Genomic DNA, 21,987 nt, shown 5'->3' with positions numbered 1-21,987 from the left:
ATTTTTTTTTTAAATAGGGATTCTGTGAAACACCTACCCAAACCTTTTTTGCTTGTTTGTTTTTGTTTTTGGTACCAGAGATTGAACCCAGGGACACTTAACTACTGAGCCACATCCACAGCCTTTTAAAACTTTATTTTGATAAAAGACTTTGCTAAGTTTTCCCGCCTGGCCTCAGAGTTGCCATTCTGTCTCAGTTTCTTAAGTCACTGGGATTACAGGAGTGTGCTGCTGCTGCTGCTGCTACTGCTGCTGCTTTTTTGGTACCAGGGATTGAACACAGGGATGCTTAACCACTGAGCCACATACAAAGCCCTTTTTATTTTTTTATTTTGAGACAAGTTCTCACTAAGTTGCTTAGGGCCTTGCTAATGTTGAAGCTAGCCTCCAATATGCGATCCTCCTGCCTCAGCCTCCCAAGCCACCAAGATTACAGACGTGTACCACCACACCCAGCTCTAAACCTTTTCTTTTTGTTTCTTTTGGAAGACTTTCATTTGACAGAAGCATTATATTAAAAAAAAAAAAAAAAAAAAAAAAAAAACCAGTAGTGTCAGTGGACTGCATTGATGTTAACTGTGTTACGATTTTTCAAACTTGGCAGGTAGAAACACATACATACACACACACACACACACACACACACACACACACACACACATTATACTAATTCCTTGCTTTCTGGGATGATTCTTGCTATTTAAAATTGTACCTTTTCCTTTCCAACGCAGTGAAAACTGTTTTCCAATTTTCCCTTTTCCTCTTCTGATATTTTCACTTTGGACTAAATTAACTGTTATTTGGGTTGGTTCACTGAAAGTAAATATTCTCATATTTACTTTTCTTTAAATACTTTTTTAATTGTCAATAGACCTTCATTTTATTTATTTATATGTAGTGCTGTGAATCGAACCCAAGGCTTCACACGTGCTAGGCAAGCACTCTACCATTGAGCCACAACCCCAGCCCCTCATATTTACTTTTAATACTAAATTTACCATTTGTGTGTAATTTAGATTAAATCCATATACATAGGTATAGGTAACAAATATACATGTCTACATATACATATATGAAATTTATATTTGTAAATTTTTTTCCTTATGGATCTTTCAGAAATTTTTTGTTTAATATTTATTTTTTAGTAGTAGTTGTACACAATACCTTTATATTTTTTATTTATTTATTTTTATGTGGTGCTGAGGATGGAACCCAGAGCCTCACATGGGCTCGGAAATGCTCTACTGCTGAGCCACAATCCCAGTCCTTTTCAGAAATTTTTGATCAAGTTCTATTTTCTTAGCTATGTCAGACATAGAAATATCTATCCTTTCAGTAAGAGTCATTACACTTTAAAATACATAGATTGGATAATAAATGAGGTTGGTTTTGCAGCCTCATTCTTTATCAAGTAACTTGTGATACACCACATTCCAGATACTGGGTTGTTATTGGGTATAGTAGATATAAATACATGGTTCCCACCGGGAATAGCTAGGTTGGAGGTAAAGGAGAAGAGAATGATTATAGTTTAACTATTGCAGGAAGAAAACTCAGGCACAGCTAGAATGTTGGTGAATGAGGAAGGCCTTTCTCAGCCAACATTTGAGGAATGGGGAGTGGGCTGCCTAAGAACAGAAGAATGAGGTGACTTTGTGGAGTAGAAATTAAATGACATCTACTGTGGCTGGGTCATAGTGGGTTGAGGGGCCAGGCACCTCTAGGGTGTCAGGGCCTGGACATATCCCTGAAGGCCATGGTAATTATGAGTTTAGATTTTACTTCAAGTGCCTTGAGAAGCTGTTAAAAGCATTTTCAGCAGTGAGTGTGGATAGGACTGGATGACTGTTTTATGGAGATTAGACACAGAGGTGAGCGGGAGCAGGACAAGAACTAGTCAGAGGTGACAGAAAGGAATCCAGGAGAGAAATGATAGGGGCTCATGGAGGGACAGGGGACAACTAAAGATTTATTTTGGAAATGGAACCAGGAGAACTTTCCCTTGTGTATGAGATAAGAAGGTTGAGGGGAAGGAAAATATCAGGGGTGATGGGCTTGAAGAAGCAGCCTTTCCCCTTGTTGAGGTGAGGAAGATGAGGGAGGGAGGGGATGGGTATAGGGGGAAATCAGGAGACACCTCCATGGCCTCGGCGGGAGTGGTAAGTGGGCGAAGGGATGCTAAGTCGGAAGCTCAGAACAGAGATGTGAACTAGAGGTGTGAGTGTGGAAACCTCTGACATAGAGGAAGGATCTAAAACCCTGGGAAAGTGTGTGGCACGCTGGGAAGAAGGTGTGATAAGGTGTGATGAGAGAACAGAGGGCCCAGGATGGAATACTCTGGAATTTGGCCACACAGAGGCCAGACAGAAGGAGACTGCGGGGAGAATGGTGCTGTCTGAATCCCCAAGACAGGGAAGTGGGTTGACAAGGAGAGTTCATTGCCTGGGTCAGAGCTGCCCGGAGGTCAGATGGTAGAACAGGGAAGAGCGCATGGTCCGCTGCCTTGACCACAAGAGCACCTCAATGAAGTGGGTGGGGTAGGAGCCAGAAGAGAGGAAGTGAGGAAGACAAGTAGGGTCAGCAACTTTTTTTTTTTTCCTTTTAGGTTGAGTCAGGAGTGAGAAGAAGAGGAACTCAGTAGCAGCTGAGGGGGGTGTGAGATCAGGGAGAGTGAGAACCACAGGGGCATTAATGCCGTCGTCCATAGAATGCATCACACATAGGGGTATGGGCCAGTACACTAAGGTTCACACAAGGCAAAAGCAGACTTCTGCTTCATGTGACAACTCAGAACAAGTGGTGTGACTCTGACATTCTCCTCAACATGGCACATCCATGGCTGTGTCTAAGGGAGACTATGACATTTGTCATCATTTTCTAGTCAATGACAATCGGAGTCCCCCGGAGCAAGTGACTTTGTCTCTATGAAGACGATCTGAATATTGAATAAGTTTTTTTTTTTTTCCTGTTGTTTCATTGTCCAGACTTAATCACATGATCACTGCTCATCACCATCTCAAGGCAGGCGGAGGGATTCTAGCTAAAACAAAATGCTCACTTACTAAAGGAAGTTACTAAAGGACACTCCATTTCTGCCTCAGGCGATGAAGTCCTTGGGGTAGAGGGGGGATGGGTTATAACATTTTAATCTCCTGCTTCTAAACCACAGGCAACACTTGGCTTCTATTTGGTACTCGGTAAATGTTGGGTGAGTTCAGTTGACTATTAGTTCTGATCCTCCCCCTTCCCAAGATGGGAATTCAGCTGTAGGCTCTGAATTCTTCCATATGAACACCTTGTCTCCCTCAGCTGTTATCTCTTTGGGCTCATTCCACTTTCCAGGATAAGTGGACCAGAGAAAATACAAATGTTTACCTTCAAGATTTGCTCTAAAATCTAAAATGTGATATAGGAAGAAAAAGAAGAGACTATGTTAGTTTTGCTTGGATCATTTTCTTGCTCTGCCTGTGGACTTGGTATTTACATATGCTTTGGGCAGCTCAGCACATGCCAAGTTGACATGTCTTTTATTCAACAGAAGGTGTAGCTGGGAATTGGGAAAAGGAATAATAATTTTAAAAAAAAGTGCAGATGAAGCATTGAGTGGTTTTTTTGCAATGTTCTTCAAATTTGTAAACATATTCCAATGTGTGTTGTGAAGATAGGGCTTTACTACAGTTACTAGTTTATTTTTCAATAATTCTATATTATGTCAGTGAATATATCATTTACTGAAGGTATTACACTAGCCCTTTGCTCAGGATATTTTTATCATAAAATTAGAACTAGGAAGGGAAATTATTACACAACCTGAGATACATATTTTTGAGATATTTACCTCACATTCGTAGGTTAAGAAACAAAATGTCGTATCTACTTGGCATAGCAGCTTTCTTGCTTAGAGTAAAAATCTTCCTTAAAACACAGTAGTGTGTCTATTAGGAGAACAAATAACAATAGAAAATCACTTCTCAGGTGTAAATGAGTCTCTTTTGGCAGCTGTGGAAACGAGCACAAAATAATAAACTTGAACAGCAAACTATTAGAAGATGGTGGTTATATGTCAGAAGGTCATATTACATATTATTAGGATCTTGGTTTGAGGCCACACTCCTGAAGAAATCTCTATGGTAGTTGCAGTTTCCACTTCCAAAGAAGGTAGCCGAATTAAGAGAAGTCACATGGGAAAGGCATTTGTTCCTAGAAAAATCTACAGATTCAGTGGTGGGGATGACCCCTGTGTAGAGAAAAGAGGGAAGAAACATGAGAATGAGAGGGAATGTCTACCATTGCAAGATCATCCTTCCCTCATGTCAGCTAATTCACTTTTCTGAAATTGTTATTCAATTATTAACCATTTTTGAAATGTCTGTTTGTGATCATCTGTGGCAGAAGCCTTATTAGGCTACTGGAAGAAAACCTGTAATCATTACAAATCAACTTCCACTCCTGGTTCTCTGTTCCTTTTGAGCTGCTCTTGGGTGCTCATCTTTTTCTCTTTTATTAAATTATTTATTTACCCTAATTTGTTATATATGTTGGCAGGATGCAATGCAATTCAGATTACACATATAGAGCACAATTTTTCAAGTCACTGGTTGTACACAAAGTATATTCACACCATTTGGGTCTTTATACATGTCCTTAGGGTAATGAGGTCTAACTCATTCCAGTCTTTCCTACCCCCCTGCCGCCTCCCATCCCCTCCCTCTCCTTTGCCCTATCTAAAGTTCCTCCATTCTCCCCTGACCCCCATCAGCATTATGAGCGGGCATCCTCATATCAAAGAATGCATTCAGCATTTAGTTTTTTGGGATTGGCTTACTTCACTTAGCATTATATCCTCTTACTCTGTCCATTTACCTGCAAGTGCCATGATTTTATTCTCTTTTAATGCTGAGTAATATTCCATTGTGCATATTATACCAAAGTTTCCCTATCCATGCATCTACTGAAGGGCATCTGGGTTGATTCCACAATTTAGCTATTGGGAGTTCTTTGTGGTACCTCTGAGAAGTCTTCTCTTGGGCCTGCGGAATAGAAAGAATTGCTCCTGGTTAAGCAATCTCTCTTCCTTCCCTGTGTATGGGTATCTCTGCCTTTCAAGGTTAGCACCCTGCTTTGCTTGCACCCAGTCACAGGACCTTCCCTTTTTTTGTCTCTTTGCAGAACAATCCACCATGACGACCGAATCCGGATCAGACTCTGAATCCAAGGCAGACCAGGAGACCGAGCCCCAGGAGGCAGCGGGTGCACAGGGGCAAGCGGGGGCTCAGCCCGGGCCTCCGGAGCCCCCGAGCGGGAGCGGGAGCGGCAGCGGTGAGGAGCCTCCGGCGCTGGAGCAGTTTGAGGCTGCGGCGGCGCACAGCACCCCGGTGCGGAGGGAGGTGAGCCGCGCCCCCGCAGGCAAAGGCCAGGAAAGCAATTAAGGGCTGTTTGCTGAGCTTCTCCAGGCTCTACTTTCACCTTGGTTTCTTAGCACCAGAGGCAGCTATGAGGGGTCATCTGCTTTGGCCCCGTGGTTCCAGGCAGATGAAAATGTATGCTATTTTAAGGCTGTCAGTCAATGCCATCCCCCAAGCCTGCGTGGTGACTCCTTCCTTAAATTAAAACACTTAAACTCACACTGAAATCTGGACTTGGAGAAATTATTGTTCAATTGTTCATATCTGGATTTATAAGAAGGGTGGACAGAAAACTGGCAGCTTTAATTATGCTGGTGGTGTTTTTTAATTTCAAGTCTAAGGGTTAGAACTGTTTTGTTTTTTTCCCCCCTATTTTTAGTGGCTGTTCACATAGGTCTCTTTTCCTCCCCTGTATATCATCAACTCTGTGCCTACACATGTTCGAGTTGTCATGAATAATGTATTTTTTTAAAACAAGATTTTATTCGAGAGGCTGGGGCTATGACTCAGTGGTAAAGCACATGCTTAGAATGCAAGAGGCCCTGGAAGCCCCGACTTCTATCCCCCCAGCATTACCAAAGACAAATTATGGTTTATATCCAGGCTTCCAATGAATCTGCCTTTCTTTTGCCTTAAAACTTCGGAATTGGAATCAATACGTTTTAGAGTACTAATTTGCATGTAGTACAAAATCTGGAGTCCTTACCAAATGATTGGCTTCTTATAGTTTGAAAGTATTTGTGTTGAGCTAGAAATTTTAGAAAATGATGAGGGAAATCAGTGTTATCAGTGAAAATCTCTGGAAATGACAGCATTACTATTATAATTTTAAGCTCTATGTTTACAACCAGATTATTTTTTTCTTGTCCTACCTTTGCAAGTTCTTCTTTTAAATAGAATTAATAATAACATGTACTTTCAGTTTATGAGTAGTTGTTCTATTTGGTCCAGGAGGTTTTGTGCTGAGTGATGGGGATGCCATCCCAGCCCTGCATATAAAATCTAAGGAACTGCTGTTGTTGGCATTATGGTTTTCTGTATGTTTTCTGGTGTTTTTTTTTTAATATTTGTTTGGTTTCCTTTAATCTTCAGAAATTTAAAATTATTAGGTTATTTGGCTTTTTAAAAATTTTTTCCTCTTAGTTCTAAAATGAAACATGAAAATGGGAGATAATTCTAGAAAAGGATGAGTCTCTGTGCCTAAACATGACTTAATACACAGTCAGGTGTTCCTCATGGGCAGGACACATCCTGAGAAATGCGTCATTAGGTCATTTCATCATCATGTCAACATCATAGAGTGCACTTACATAACCTAGGTGGTAGCAGGCTGTACCATTCAGGTTGTGTAAGTGCAGGGTTTTATGTATGTATATGTATATATATGTACTGTATGTGTAAATATAGCCATACATATGGTTATATATACATGTACGTGTGTGTGTATACACACACACACACACACACACACCTGTGTGTGTGGCCTATGGCACCTTGTGCCATCATGAACAGAACGATATGAGATGAAATGAAGCACAAGAGAAAATGATAATAAAAAAGCATGGCAAACATGAGCTCAGCGAGACCGCTACTATCCTAACACAGCATTCTGTTTTTATAACAAACTTGATTTTTGTTCTGTTTTATTTGCAATGCTGGGGATAGAACTCAGGGGTGCTGTTCTACTGAGCTACATCCCACCCCTTTTTATTTTATTTTGAAACAGGGTCTTTCTAAATTGCCACAGCTAGCCTTGAACTTGCAATTCTCTTATCTCAGTCTCCCATATTTCTTGGATTGTAGGTATGTATCACCAAGCTGGGAACAGACTTGTTTTTTAGAAGTAGAAGGAGTACAGTCTAAAGTAACCTTAAAACATACAGTATGGGGAAGACATAAACCCATAACATAGTCATTTGATATCATTGTTGAGTATTATGCATATGCTATACTTTTATATGACTACCAGCACAGGAAGGTTGTTTGCATCAGCACACCACAGACATGTGAGCAGTGCATTTCACTATGACATTACAATGGCTGTGATGTCACCAGGCAATAGGAATTTTTCAGTTTTATTGTAATCTTAACAGGACCACCATCATGTACAGTCAGTCCATTGTTGGCCAAAATATTGTTATGTGGTATGAGACTGTACTTCTACATTCTATAGTCAGATGCTTGAAGCTAAGCAAGAGAAGTGATATAAAATCACCAGAGAGGGCGATACCTGGCTGCACAGGGCAAGACCTTAGTCTTATCTCCTGATTATTACTAGCCTCAAAGGACTCTTCAGGCCCTCAGGCTTTATAATGTTCGTCTACAAAATGAAACTCTCAGAAATGGTCTTGTCTAAGGCTCTTCCATGAAGTTCTTTGCTTCATAATAGAGGAAGCCAGTTATGTTGCAGGTAATTGGAGAAAGGCATATTTTGGTGTATAGTGATGATTAAACATGGGTTTGGCAGAATTTTAATTCCAGTTTTCTAATTTTTCTAACCTTGAGAAGGTTCCCTGGTTCTGTCTTTCCTCCTCTACAAATGAGAGTGATAATAGCTCCATTTCAGAGCTGCTATTGAGGATTGAATAAAATACAGGATTTATTAAAGTGGTTGATACTGATATTTTAAAATTCCAATGCATTGTGTGTCGGCGATTGACATTTCATTTGAGGTACTTGGTCTGCTCTTCTAGAGCTGTTAAAGTTATTTGTAAAATGTGTTATAAGAGCCTCAGATGTAGATTCGTCTTTCAAGTGTTCCCAGAAATGAGGCCTGCCCTTTGAGTGGTGGTTTAAGATGCTCTGGAGTTGACAATTCAGTACCCCAGAAACTTTATTCTCAGACACAGACATTTTTATTTTTGTAGAGGAAAAATGAAATTTTGTCATTCCCAATACATAGAAAAAGTTGATTCCAGATAAAATTAAATAAAAACATAGCTTCAATTGACCTTGCCTATGATGAGATGAAATGTAAGTTAAGCGTGCAAAAAGCCTTGTATAAATTATAGAGCATCTCACAAAATGAAGTGTGGTTGTTGATAAACAATTCCAGGGTTATTAAACTTCTCCTTAAACTACCTCAAAGCCAATATTAATGACAGTTTTATGGATTTCTTATACTTTTTAAAAATTTTAATGCAATGATAGGAAAAGGATAATGGTCAAAAAAGTTGTAGCAGATGGCCAGAGAAAGTTTTCTTTAGTTTACTAACCTATTTGAGCTGGAGCTTGCCTTCTCAACAGGTTTTTGTTTTTTTGTTTTTTTTTTTAGGTACCAGGGATTGAACTCAGGGGCACTTGACCACTGAGCCACATCCCCAGCCCTATTTCGTATTTTATTTAGAGAGACAGGGTCTCACTGAGTTGCTTAGAGCCTTGCTTTTGCTGAGGCTGGCTTTGAACTCATGATCCTCCTGTCTCAGCCTTCTCAACTATTCTAACTTGTGGTAATGGTTACTCAATTTGTTTTTCTTGGCTTATTTTTATAAGCTCAACAGACTGTTCTCTTTCTATTCTTAATGACTTCACAAGACTTAGAGTTCCTAGGCATGGTGTTAGAAGAAAGGACTGTATTAGCAGTCTTCTAGATCGAAAACAAGGTAGAAAATGCAGAAATCCATACCTAAAATCCAAAATAAATATACCTAGAATGACATTGTAGTTATAAAATTGTAGAAGCCAATGGGGGGAAAAAAAAACAGCTGAAATGATAAACTGTCAATACTGTCTTTACTCAAGAGCCCATGTACTTTTAGCACCAAACTAATAGTATACTCCTGTGAGAGAAAATTTCACACTTATTTCGAGGAGCCTGAACAGAATATCAGTGTGTATCTTTGTGAGGACTGCTGGTGCATATTTTTAGGCTGGTGGAGATGATAGTCTGGCTATAGATTGAATGTGTCCTACCACCACTGGTGGTCACTTAACCAAAGAGAGTTGTAAGAGAGCCATGCACAGAGATGTCAAGGGAATCGACTCAGGGAGAATTTCTGTGCCTCCTGGGGTGTCCACTGCAGAGTCTGGCCTGGACTAGCCTATTGTCATTCAGAAGCAGATTAAAGCTTTTGGACAGTTTTGATCTGTTCTCATACAGACTCATTATAATGAAGAGAAGCAGACTTAAGGGATTACTTTGTGATGAATTTCAGTACTGCTGACTTCATCGAATTGATTTAGAGCTAAATCAAATATTTTAACAGTTATAAAATTACTGAAAAGATTAATACTTGAAGCTCTCTTAAGCCTTGTCGTTTGTAAGATTCCTTGTAAGTCTATGGATGGAACAGATAGAAAAAGGTCAAGGAATATACAAGTATCAAGTGAATTTTGAAAAATGGAGTAGATAAGATGAAATCTAGATGATTAGAGATCCATCTGATTTGATGCCTTTTTTGAAATGTCAGGAGTGAATTTCTCCTTTTTTGCTTAGTGAAATCTTGATGGCATTTCTAACTCAGTGCTTCTAAATTAAATCCTGGAGTCAAATTGATATAAGGACTCATCGGTGCATTTAAATGGCAAAAGTTGTTTAGGTGAAACTGAGCGTTATAAATACCTGTGTGTGTATGTTTATCCACTCCTGATACTTTATTTCAGATCCTTCTCCTCTAGAACAGGGGAAAACAGCCTCTTTCCCAAAAGAGTTGTGCCATTGCCCAAGCGATGCAATATTTATTTCCTGCCTTGCAATGAAAACTCTTCATTGTTTGCTCTTCACAGGTCACTGACAAGGAACAGGAGTTTGCTGCCGCAGCTGCAAAACAGCTTGAGTATCAGCAATTTGAAGAAGATAAACTTTCTCAGAAATCATATAGCAGTAAACTCTCTCGGTCTCCATTAAAGATTGTCAAAAAACCTAAAAGCATGCAGTGCAAAGTGATACTTCTAGATGGGTCAGAATATTCCTGTGATGTGGAGGTAAGTACGTATTTTAAAACTCTGGTGTCCTAGATGGCGAAAGCTGGGGAATATTGGTATAAAACACACAAGCCACCTCTTTATTTTTCTAGAACTCTGGAAAATCACAACTGATCTATAAATACAAAATTATTTCTGACTCTTAACAGGGAACCAAATTATTCAAAATATGTATGGTGTCCCAAAATCTTAAAATTAAAAGTAAAACATGATCTTATACATATTTTTTTAAAAAAATTAAAAAGATGGATTCTCCCAACACTTTCCAGGATGGGAACCAAAACAATTAGAAGCTTAAAAAATTAAAATTTTAAATTATATCCTGTTATTTAAGTGAAGTTTACCTTTTTATTTGCATAATTTATGGCCAAGTCACTTATTAGCAGAAACTTAAAATTCTGTACATAGCAATAGAGGGAGAATTTAAAATATTTATGTCCTTTTTTTGCTCAGGGAATAGTAATTTTTAATATGCATTTGGTGGGGAACATTGATCTTGGTATAAGAGAGTATACTCCTCTTCATTCTTTTCTGTAAAGAAAAGTAAAATTCCTTTTGGAGAAGGGGCAGTTAAATGACTTGGTTAGAGATATTTTGTAAGACCAAGGTAGCAGATGAGAACAACGCAGCCTGTCAGTAGCTATGGAGATGGATGAGTGTTTACTTCTCTGAGTATCATAGTGTGATACTCAGGGCATGAACTCAAGCTATTAGAGTAGGTCCCTGCATGCACCAACCAGTGGCTTGCTCTTATGCAAGGTGATTCAATTTCAGGTTCAGTATCTTCATTTAAAGAGCTTATTCTTCCTGCCCCCAGCCTCTGCCCTTTTCATCCAGGAAGGGGGCATTCTGTGTTCCTCCAAGCCAGTCCCTCCCCCTGAAGCTTTCACAGTCCACCCATCTCAGTCCCCACAGGCACTGCCCATGTGTATGGTCACAGGTTTCTATTTCTCTTTCCTCCTCTGATGGCCAGTATCAAACTAATTCCTCATGTTCCCCAGTCATTATCTCTACTTCCTCCATATTACAACCCCCTTATCATTATATATATATTTTTTCCATATATATATATATATATATATATATATATATATATATATATATATATATATAACCACGGAGCCAGTGCTTTTCTTGCAAGATAAAATTCATTTTATACCAGTAGTATAATTTAGGGTGGGGGTGAGAGTGGGTTACTAAATGATTACAGATTGGAGGAACACAGAAAAAAATTAAGAAAAACTGTAGGAACGTAGAAGAAAATTTAAGAAAAATAATTCTTACATCAAAATTATTCAGTCATATACTGGTTTGTAAAAAAAAATCAATCATCCTTTAGCTTTACAAACATTAGTGGGCTACCTCAGGAGGTTCCAAGGATGCAATAAGGTTCGTCATGCACAGATCCATTGCTTATATTTTGTTGCCTCTGCTTTTGGTTAATTTCTTAGACCAAAGGGTTCAATTTTTGATTCAGATATAATTGTAAAAATGGGGAGATACCAATAATGTACTTGTAGTTGGGTTTTTCTGTGAAGGTTAAAGGACTTGGTAACCTTGAGAAAGGTCGTCAAATTTACTTTATATATGCCTTCCAATTCATTATCGCTAATCACTGTAATTTTGGGCACAGGATTTTTCTTTTGTAATTAATTTGGATAGAATTCATTTTTACTTTTAATGCTCACTGTGTGAGCATTTTGAGTAGCATAGCAATGTTGGGTCAATTCTTACTCTTTATCATAAAATATTTTATGCATTTGACAAATTTGTAAGAGTAACTTTTTCTGGGATGTAAAAGTTTGCAAGCAGAATATTTTCTTTTTTTTTGTTGTTGTCTGAAAATCTCTTTATTTCTCTATTCTTATTTTTTTATTTGTTTTAATTAGTTATACATGACAGTACAATGATCTTGACATATCATACATTTGAATCAGATGGGATATAATTTCTCATTTTTCTGAGTGTATAGGTTGCATAATTACATTGGTCATGCAGTCACATATATACCCACAGCAATAATAATGTCTATTTTGTTCTGCTGTCCTTCCTATCCCCCCTTCCCCTTCCCTCCCCTCCCATCTCTTCTCTCTACCCAATCTAATGTGATCCACTTCTTTTTTTATTTTTTAAAATTAATTAATTAATTTATTAATTTATTTATTTATTTTTCCCTCACATCATCAAACCAAGCAGAATATTTTCTACCACCAACAGACATTGGTGGTAGAAAAAAAATATGTTTACTACTAACATCATTGTGACAAAGATGGAGGGACACGAATATGGTAAAGTTCAGTGCATTTATTTGTTGTGGATTAATTGAATAAGAAAAGTGAATTGTGGATCATCAGTGTGTAGTTCCCAAGGTGGCAGTGAGATGCTAGTTGAAAAGGCATACTGAAAACACCTCTTGTTTGACGTAAATTATGGAAAGTAAAGCTTCGATGGCGAGATACACACAGGACATCATAGGTAAACAGAGAATGAAAAGCATTGTCCCGGGGATTGTCCTTTGGCCTTTGCTCTTCTCTGAGTGGAGTTTTTCTCAAGACTTGGAAGAAGGTACAGAAATACAGAACAGAGTTTTTGTTTTTGATTTTTTTTTTTTAAGTGATGAAGAGCTTAAAGAGGCTAGTGAAAGCCCCCAAGTGTCAGAATCCAGTTTTCTTGTAAGGCAAAGCTGGATTGGAGGTAAAACTTCATCTACTAGAAGGGATCAAGTACAAATCCCTTGATCTTTTGTTTGGTGGAAATGGCCATCAGTTTTAGTAAGAGTTTGGGTAAAAGTCTTCTTTGGGCTTAAGTTGATTAGCAAACTCAATGTGAACTCAACAGTGTGGTGTAGCTGTGAAGACTGCTTCTGTTATCAAAGGCCGCTTCCGTGGAAATATAATATTTATTTTGTACAAGGTGGTGAGCTGTTGGTTCCTTCAGCTGGATCATTGCCCTCTCTAGGACTGTGTTTGTAGACATGTGAGAAATGCTCCAAAGCCTTCAGACAAGGGTGAGCTAACAGCCTTGCCTCTTTGAACTCATGCAATTTTGAGAAACTTTCTAAATTTTTCAAACTTTAATTCCTGCCATGGCTTAAATGTGTCCCCCAGAAGTTCCCCACATTCATATATTGATGGCATTTGGAGTTGACACCTTTGGAAAAAAACTGGGATTAGATGAGATCATGGGGTTGGAGGTGGCCCATGATGGCATTATTGGTTGTAGAAGAAGAAAGTGACCCCAGCTGGTATGTTTGTTCTGCCTTGCCATATGATGCCCTCTGCCATGTTACAGTGGAGTTAGATGGCCCTCACCAGATGCTGGTGCCACGTTTATGGATGTCATCACCTCCAAAACTGTGAGCTCAAAAAACTTAGATTCTTTTGAATTACCCAGTCTCTGCTGTTTTGTTATAGCAACAGAAAATGGACAAAGAGTTCACTCAATAAGCAAAAACACTTGCCTTAAAAATATATTATTGAGAAGATTATTAAAGCAAATAATTTATTTTACACTTTCTGTGTTATAGTATGTTCCTAGTATATAAGAGCTGTTTTATAATGATGATAAGAACCTTGAACTCTGACTGTGGCTTGTTCAGGAGAGAATTACAGGATTGTGAATGATCTGAAAACATTCTCATGACAAATGAGACATAGGATTTGGAGGGGACAGGGTAGCTATTTTCAGGTACTTGAAAAGATTATCATTTTAGGGTTTTCATAACCTTTTTTAATGCACACAAAACAAAACTAAGATAGTCATCATAGGATGTCAAATTTTAAGTTAACAAAAATAGATGTTTTTAGATTATTGTTGTCAACCTTGTGATGATGCTTGTTCTGCCATTAGGAGAATTTCAGGAGAAACTGTAATTGCATTTAGGGAAGCCAGCTATTCCTCAGACACTATTTAAGACCAGACCAACTTCCAGTGCCCCTTCCTACTCAGACCCAAGGAGAAAAGAGACAACAAACACTCAAAAATCTCCAAGGAAGAAGCCGAATTGCTTCCCTAATCCCTGTCCCCATACATGTAATTAATTATAGGTGAATTATGAACAGAATAAGGAAGACAGTAGCAGGAAAACTTTTTTATGCATTTTTTAAGCTTTAAAAAAGGCCTTTTATTTTAATGAAGCAGTGATGCATTTTCTGTGGCTTGCTTAATGTCTCCACTACTTCACCATCAGAATGAACAGGCTCAATTCTGCCATGACTTAATCATGAGAATTTGCAGTCATCTATGAAGGGCCCCCTGCACACACATACACAAACACACAGCCCTTGGAATAGCTTGGTTCTCTTTTCTTTTGAAGCTATAAAGTGGCATTTTTCCTTGCCAAACAGTGCTACAGCAGGAGACCCAGTGAACCATTCAGGCAGCCTGCAAAGACCTAGATCCTGGAGACAAATGACTGAACACTTACTGCCACTTCATTTTCTGCCCCTCCCCCAACTGCATTTTGATTTAAACTTTGCAGAATGTGCTGGGTTTTTCTAACTTTCTCCTAGCAATCGGTGTACTCATTGTAGAATACAGTGTTTTTCCATTTGAGAGACTTTACCTCCATTTTTGTTCAGACTTTTAGTCTTAATTTTCTACATTAGAAGAAAAGATCTTATATAATAAGCCAAAGATCTTATTATAGGCAACTTGATATATATGCTTGGGGAATGTTTAAACTCTACCAGATTTTCACATATGCTAACAAAAGCACTAAGATTGTGATTTCCTACTTAGTATGTTCAGTTTGACTATTAGAGAACCCGAGCAACTTTCTATAGCCAGTTTATTGTCATTGTTGGTGTTTGCTTTTCAAACATAAATTTTAAGAGAGAAAATAAAAATACCTCAGTCCCAAATATGTGTTTATTACATTTATTTTATTTGATTCCATGTTTGACAAACTTGATTTGTGTCTGTTTGATCTGCATACAATAGAGTTCCTAATGATCATCCAGTTAGACATTTGCTTTCTCCTCAGGGGCCCTTCTAATCAAGTTTGATTTGGTTTTGGAAAATCTGTCAGACGGGGTCTCAATTTTGAGTCCGTATTTCTAACATAGGTTCACTGCTGCATGAATACAGTGTTTCAAAAGACACTTTGTAGTGCAGTATGGCTTGTTTTCCACTGGAAAACTTATTGGGGGGTTTTCTAAAACATTACTGGGAAAGCAGTGGAGGGTTTACCAAGCGGGGTTCACTCACAAGTGTCCTGCCTTGTTTCTCTCATCTTGTGAAGCATCACTTTCCTTAGTTCCTAAATATTTTCAGTTCAGTAAACTCAGGAGACTTAGTGCTTGTGGGGCCCAGGTACATCCACAGTAGGCTCACACTCCAGAGAAAATTCTAGTGCTTCAGACAAACTAGAATGAGATTTGTATCAAGATCCAGGCAAATCATACAGAACTATATAAGCACAGCAGTAAAACCTTAAAAGCCTGGGTCCTAGGTTAGTTAGGCTGCCCCCTCCAGAGATCCTGTGATTGAATGGATTCCGTGACTGAAGGATATTCACGTCCCCAAATCTGTAGTCATCACCCAACCAGTCAAGTTGGCCCCAACAGCTTTCCTGAGGCCATCCAGAGATGCTCCTCAGGAACCATAGTGGCTGAGGAAGCTCATGGATCTCTGCCATAGATGTGCTCTTTGGCATCTTCCAGCTATTGGTCAGGAAAGGAATGTTCACAAAATCGCCACATGCTCTGTCCTGCTGGTGATTTGATTAAGTGGCCAAATCATGCTCCCATGTTGTATTCTCTGATTACTGGGGTTTGGTTGGAAAAACAAATTCGGTGTCCAAATTTTCCAGCTTCTATAGGTTATGTGATTAAAATGCTTTCCGATCCCTTTGGAAAGGGAACAGAATTGTCTCCACTGTGAATTAGAACAGTTATTGCCTTTCTCGAATTAAAAGAAACCATAAATAATCAATGGAAGAAAGTGACTTTTTCAATGCTTGCATAAATATTATTCATTCAAAGAACACATAAATCACAGAGATTTTCGTTGTGTAACTGTGAACTTCAGCTTAACCTATAACATGCCACTCTTCACAGTGGTCCTCTGCTCTGCTGAATGACTTGCCATCCTAAACATCTGTCATGTGCTGCAACCCACTGGCCCCATCTAGCAGCAGCAGTAATTCCCTGCCTGAAGTATGATGGCCCTAGGGACTGGGAAGGATGGAAGGGTGTAAATTAACTTTGTTTCCTTGTGTGATGGCTCTTTGGTGCAACCGTAGGAACAGTTACATACAGAGACTGTTGGCACTTGGCACAAAATGTCTCATTTGCCTGACAAAATTACCATTAAATCTTCTTCCCAAGGTATCAAAATTGTCCCTATTCAGGTTCAATGAAAAGAGACTCTTATAAAACTGTTAAATCTGTTCATCTTGGTCTTCATTTTTAAAAAGTAATAAATTTTAATGGCCCATTGCAATTTAGACATGGTCTATTAAACACTCCAAAGAATATTAAGGTTGAAAATGTGAGCATATATGTCAAGAAATACAAACAGTGAAAACCTCTGGTATGTCACTGTGGTGTAGGTTGTTTTGGAAGCAGAGACTTTTGAAGCTTGAGTGCTTGTGGGCGTTGGGTGATGGAGGCTTTTGTGAAAGGAAAACTTCACCAAGGAATCCGGTTCGCATTTACCCTGGTGCTCACCTTGTGCCAAGACCTGATGAGAACTCAGGTTGCAAATGTTAATTTTCTAACCCTGTCATACTGACACAGTAGGCTTGTTCTTTCCTGGCTACTGTCCCCCGACTTCATGTTCCCACTGTGTTTTGTGGCCACTTGGTATTGCTGATTTTAGGAAATGAGCTGTCTCGCCCTACTTCCAAGCAGGTAGATTCACAGATAAAAACGCTGTTGCCTTTTCTGTTCCAGAGGACCCCTCTTGTTCATCTTTGTGCTTTGTACCACACCATGGCTGATTTCTCATAGTAGCTGTGCACTGACTTATTTGTTGAATGGAGAAAACAATCTTGCAGGTTTATTAATGATCCAAATTTCCTAGTTTTCACCATTCTGCCACTAAAAATCCAGGTTATACTTTGTGTTTTTATATCTAACCTACTTGCATGGAATTACCTCTTTGAGAATCTTTCCTGGTTTTATTGCTGAGCGTTGTCACATGTGCTCTGGAAGGAGTCCTTTGATTTCACCTACTCTCTTGGTGGCCTTGTTGCCACAGCCCCTATGTGATGGTGACTTAGCTGTCAAAGGCACCCCAGGTATACCTATTGTGCTGGGTGCCTTTGGGGGTGCTGCTCCCTCTTGGCTACTTCAGAAATAGAGCAGGTGCTCCCTGATTTTCCCCCAGGCACTTCTTGGGGAAAGACAGAACAAACATCTGCTACACCATACACTATCCTCAGAAGTCATAGACCATCCTCGGTATCTTACACCCAGTGCCCACTCTGCTCACACATGGCAGATGCCAATCATACCCACTGTAGGTGGAACCCCTTCTCCTGTTGATTCCAGTCCCCACTTAGCCCTAACCCCAGGCAGAAAAAGAAGTTCCCTATTGTAATACAGGGCATTTCCTTCCTCAGGAAAAAGCTTTTTCTAGCATGGCAGGATTTAGCCAACCACTCATATTGGCACCACAGCCTTCCATTGCACAGGCGTACCTGGCCCATGACCCCAGGACAGGAACTCTGTTACCTAGTGTAAGCATAGTAGACCTAAGCTTATAGCTTGAAAAAGTCCCCTAAGGTGTGATTCCTACCAGGCACCTCATTAAAATCTTTGTGTGTTCAATTTGCACATAGTAGATACTGATATTTTTTTAACGAGAGTGAATCATTTGAGTTTTAATTATTATATGTTTCTTATAATTTATGCCAATATTAATCTATAAAACTAGCACAACAACTTGTTAACATGTACAAAAGTTGCCAAACAGCTTTATTGATCTTATGAGAATTTAATGTAATATATTTCTTTGGGGCCTGTTAGGTTCCAGGCATTGTAAAACCAACGAATCAAAGACTTTAAGCCTAGATATGAGGGTGTTTTTGCCATAGAATCAGCCTTATACTGGCATTAGCAATGATTAGAATCCTTATATTGGATATGTCTTGCCACTAATGAGAAAATGAGCTCCGAGAAGTTAATGGTAAGCCTGGGAGCACACAGCCTATCAGAAAGGTAATAATCCAGAGCTCTCACCTTCTGATCCAGAGGTGTGTGTACTCCTGGGTCAAAACTTCCAAAGTCAGAATGAAGTGAAAGCCGCAGAAAGAAGGAACTGTAATATTTGCCCCCAACACAGACTTGAGAAGTAGAAAGAAAAAAGAAAAGGAGGAAAAAGATCTGCTTTAAAAAATGTTTTTTTTTTTTTAAGAGAGAGGGAGAGAGAGAGAGAATTTTAATATTTATTTTTTAGTATTTGGCGGACACAACATCTTTGTATGTGGTGCTGAGGATCGAACCCAGGCCACACGCATGCCAGGCGAGCGCGCTACTGCTTGAGCCACATCCCCAGCCCTACAAAATGTTTATCAGGCTGAAGAAAATAGATTCTTGATTTTCTACTGTATTTATAATTCTGTAATCATTTGACTTCAACATTGATCAGTTTCTCTAAATTTTTTTTTTTTTTTTTTTGGCTAGTTGTATATGTACAGTTTGGGAGAAGATAGAAGGAGGGAGGCCACTGAAATTCTCTCTCTCCTTTTCACTTTATTCCCTTTCCTTTTCTTCCCCTGCTCTTGTGGCTTTCAAACCTTGAATCATATCTTCCCTTGACAGTGAAGTAGGTATCTCTTTGTAATAAACTTGAGGTCTGCAGCAGGTTGATTTGCCCTCTGTTGGAGCAAAAGAGCTCAGAGGTTTTAAGCAGATCCCATTCGAGAGAGACATGTGAAGTCAGTGGGCAGAATGTCATTCTCCCCGTATTTCCTAAGTCTTATTCCTAAAAACGACTACTAAAGCTCTAGTGTTGGATATGCTCAGATGAAATAAACTTATATGAAGAGTAGAGCTTGGAAGCCATGAATGCTTCCCATTTTGAGTGAGAGGAGAATAATGGAGAGTGGAGTGAGAGAAGTAATGTGGAAAAAAAGTGGTTCATGGAGCAAGGAGCAAGGTTGAAGTCTCAACTCGGCCCTTAGCCTTTATGAAGAATGATTTTAGGCCAAGTTCTAAATGATCACTTAGAAAGGCTGGGTGCATGCCTGTAATCGCAGTGACTCCAGAGACTGAGTCAGGAGGATCACAAGATTGAGGCCAGCCTCAGCAATTTAGTGAGGCTCTAAGCAACTGACCCTGTCTCAAAAATAAATAATAAAATAAAATAAATAAAAATGAACTGAGAATATGGCTCAGTAGTAAAGTGCCCCTGTGTTTAATCCCAAGTACCAAAAAAGAAAAGAAAAGCTGGGGACCCTAGTCATCCCTTCCCAAGGGAACAAATTTCACCATCTAGTGATTCATTTTCCTGATCATTTGCCAGTTCATTTCATAATTACAGCATTTCCCTATGAAGGACAGGTTATAATTTTCAAGATTATAGCTCATATCATCTCTTAGCATTTAAATTGGTGCTTTTTTTTTTTTCCATGGAAGTTCTGGACACTTGAGGAAGTTTAGGAAGTGGGTTACTGGTATCAACCATAAAATTAGGAAGTCTTTTTGTAGATGGATAATAGGCTGGCAGCTCCTCTGCACAGTCCTGACTTTCATATGCCTTTATTTTTGTTAGTACGTTTCTGAGAGATCTGTCTTTTGACCTTGTCCCCCAAGACATCAATAAGGGTCAGTCCCTGTTGAGGCTTATAAACAGCACACAGCACCTTTGATCTCTTTTGACTATAAAGGTGAGTTCGGGGAGAATCACCGTATCCTAGAGTGGAGGAGAACATAGTCTCTAGTTCAGCACCCACAAATTATATGTATATTTCTAACAAAATATAGAAGCAGATTCAGGGAAGACTGTGGTCGAGTCTTAAAGTATACTGTTGAAGGCCCTGTTCTAGGGACAGGTGAAATATTTACAGAGGACTAGCATTCACACAACTCCAGGCATGTTAGACACCTGCTTATTTGATCTCAACAGGAAGCACACCCTGGCAGTAATTAGTTTCAGGATTTGGCTGACACAAGTGCCTTACAGTCCAGTGTGTGATCGGTGTGTGGAGAGAGGTAACCATTTTTTTTAGACTTTTTTTTTTCACAAAAGGAGTGTGTTACTACTATTGATTTGAAAAACGTTTTTAAATTACAAGCAGATATTAAAATGCATTGGTGAGTACCCTGTGGTTTTTACTATTCCTGTGATCTTGCTAATGTTTACAGCAAAGGAAGAAGGGAAAATCCGTCATGTTAATAGTTCAGTCCAGTGGTGTTTGCAGTTTGGATTTGGCAATTAAATAATTCAGTGGGAGAGGGAAAAAAATGATAATGAAATAGAAGGAAAAGCTCTGCTGAAATGTTATATAGTGAAATTTAATAGTTTTTCCCCCTATTTTTTAATTTGGTAATGGATATGCATAGCTAATATTTACTAATAATAAATAAATTATAGCAGCCAGTTTGGGCATTTATTTCAAGGTGAATGGTATATTTAGCTTTGAAGGCAGCCTTTGTTTGGGGCCATAAGTATATTAAACAAAATGCTAATCATTCTCACCAAGGTTTTATATGTTTCTTATGCCTACTCATTCTCTCAAGGCTTTTCCATTTAAGACAAACAGACTGACAATACCAGTGAAAGTCGGACCAATAAACTGAGGGCCATTTTAAAATTCTAAATTAATTTAAACATTAAAGACACATTGGACACATTTATGCTTTCTAAAAGAGCTGGAGACTTCTGCAAAGAAACCCGCCTTGTCAGTTTTATGCTGCCTGCTCAAAATATCGAGGCTTCGTTTGAAGACAGAGTAGAAATGTTGAGCTTTAATTTTTACTTTTAATCTACTCAGCACTCGTGGGTCCTACATTTAGTATTTCATTTAGAAGAATAACTCTCCCACTCAGGCTTTTAAAATATGTTTATGAAGCTCCTAATGTGTAAACACCCTGACAATTGAATATTTGCATTCCTGTGGAAGTAATTATGAATAAACTCAGACTGGAGGATTGTCATATAGTGTCAAAGTTTTCCCAATGCACTCGATTAAGGAATTGCATTTCAGCTTAAGGATATCAAACGTGGGAAGGCAGTAAGTATATTATAACATGAGCCTCTGTGGCATCCTGGCTTTGCCATTTCGTTGCAAGCTCTTCAATCCCCCAAAGTCCTCAGTTTTCTCATCTGTGAAATAGAGCTCACAGGCCTAGGATGAGCAGTAGAGAGAGTGAATGGGAAGTGTCTACAGATGCCAGAGACCCGACCTTTCAGGGTCTGAAATGGCTGGCAAATTTGAAAGCTTCCCTAACTTCATAGAATTCTATCCCATAAAAAAATAAAGCATATCCTTCCAGAAATTCATCTGTTAAGAACATATTCTAAAGATAAAATATTCTATAGAGTGTTTTTTTTTGGGGGGGGCGGGCAGTAACCAGAAATTGAACCCAGGGCCACTCAACCACTAAGCCACATCCCCAGCCCTATTTTTTATTTTATTTAGAGATAGGGCCTCACTGAGTTGCTTAGTGCCTCGCTATTGCTGAGGCTGGCTTTGAACTCACCATCCTCC

General features: G+C 39.0%; 1 protein-coding gene across 8 annotated transcripts in view; it reads left to right on the top strand.

Annotated features, from left to right (window-relative positions):
• The window catches only part of Epb41l3 (erythrocyte membrane protein band 4.1 like 3), a 227,939-nt gene that overhangs the window by 132,028 nt on the left and 73,924 nt on the right, over nucleotides 1-21,987 (top strand). For 7 of the 8 annotated variants that reach the window (XM_076837139.2, XM_076837136.2, XM_076837137.2 and 4 more), the window contains exons 2-3: nucleotides 5,170-5,387; nucleotides 10,131-10,328. In XM_076837139.2, the coding sequence (XP_076693254.1) occupies nucleotides 5,181-5,387; nucleotides 10,131-10,328 (405 nt within the window). In that variant the 5' untranslated portion in view covers nucleotides 5,170-5,180. The remainder of the gene's footprint in view (nucleotides 1-5,169; nucleotides 5,388-10,130; nucleotides 10,329-21,987) is intronic. The other variant, XM_076837135.2, reaches the window with a different exon arrangement.

Source organism: Callospermophilus lateralis, chromosome 17 (genome assembly GCF_048772815.1).
Source record: "Callospermophilus lateralis isolate mCalLat2 chromosome 17, mCalLat2.hap1, whole genome shotgun sequence".
Lineage (NCBI taxonomy): Eukaryota > Metazoa > Chordata > Mammalia > Rodentia > Sciuridae > Callospermophilus > Callospermophilus lateralis.
This window is presented reverse-complemented; position numbering and strand designations above follow the sequence as displayed.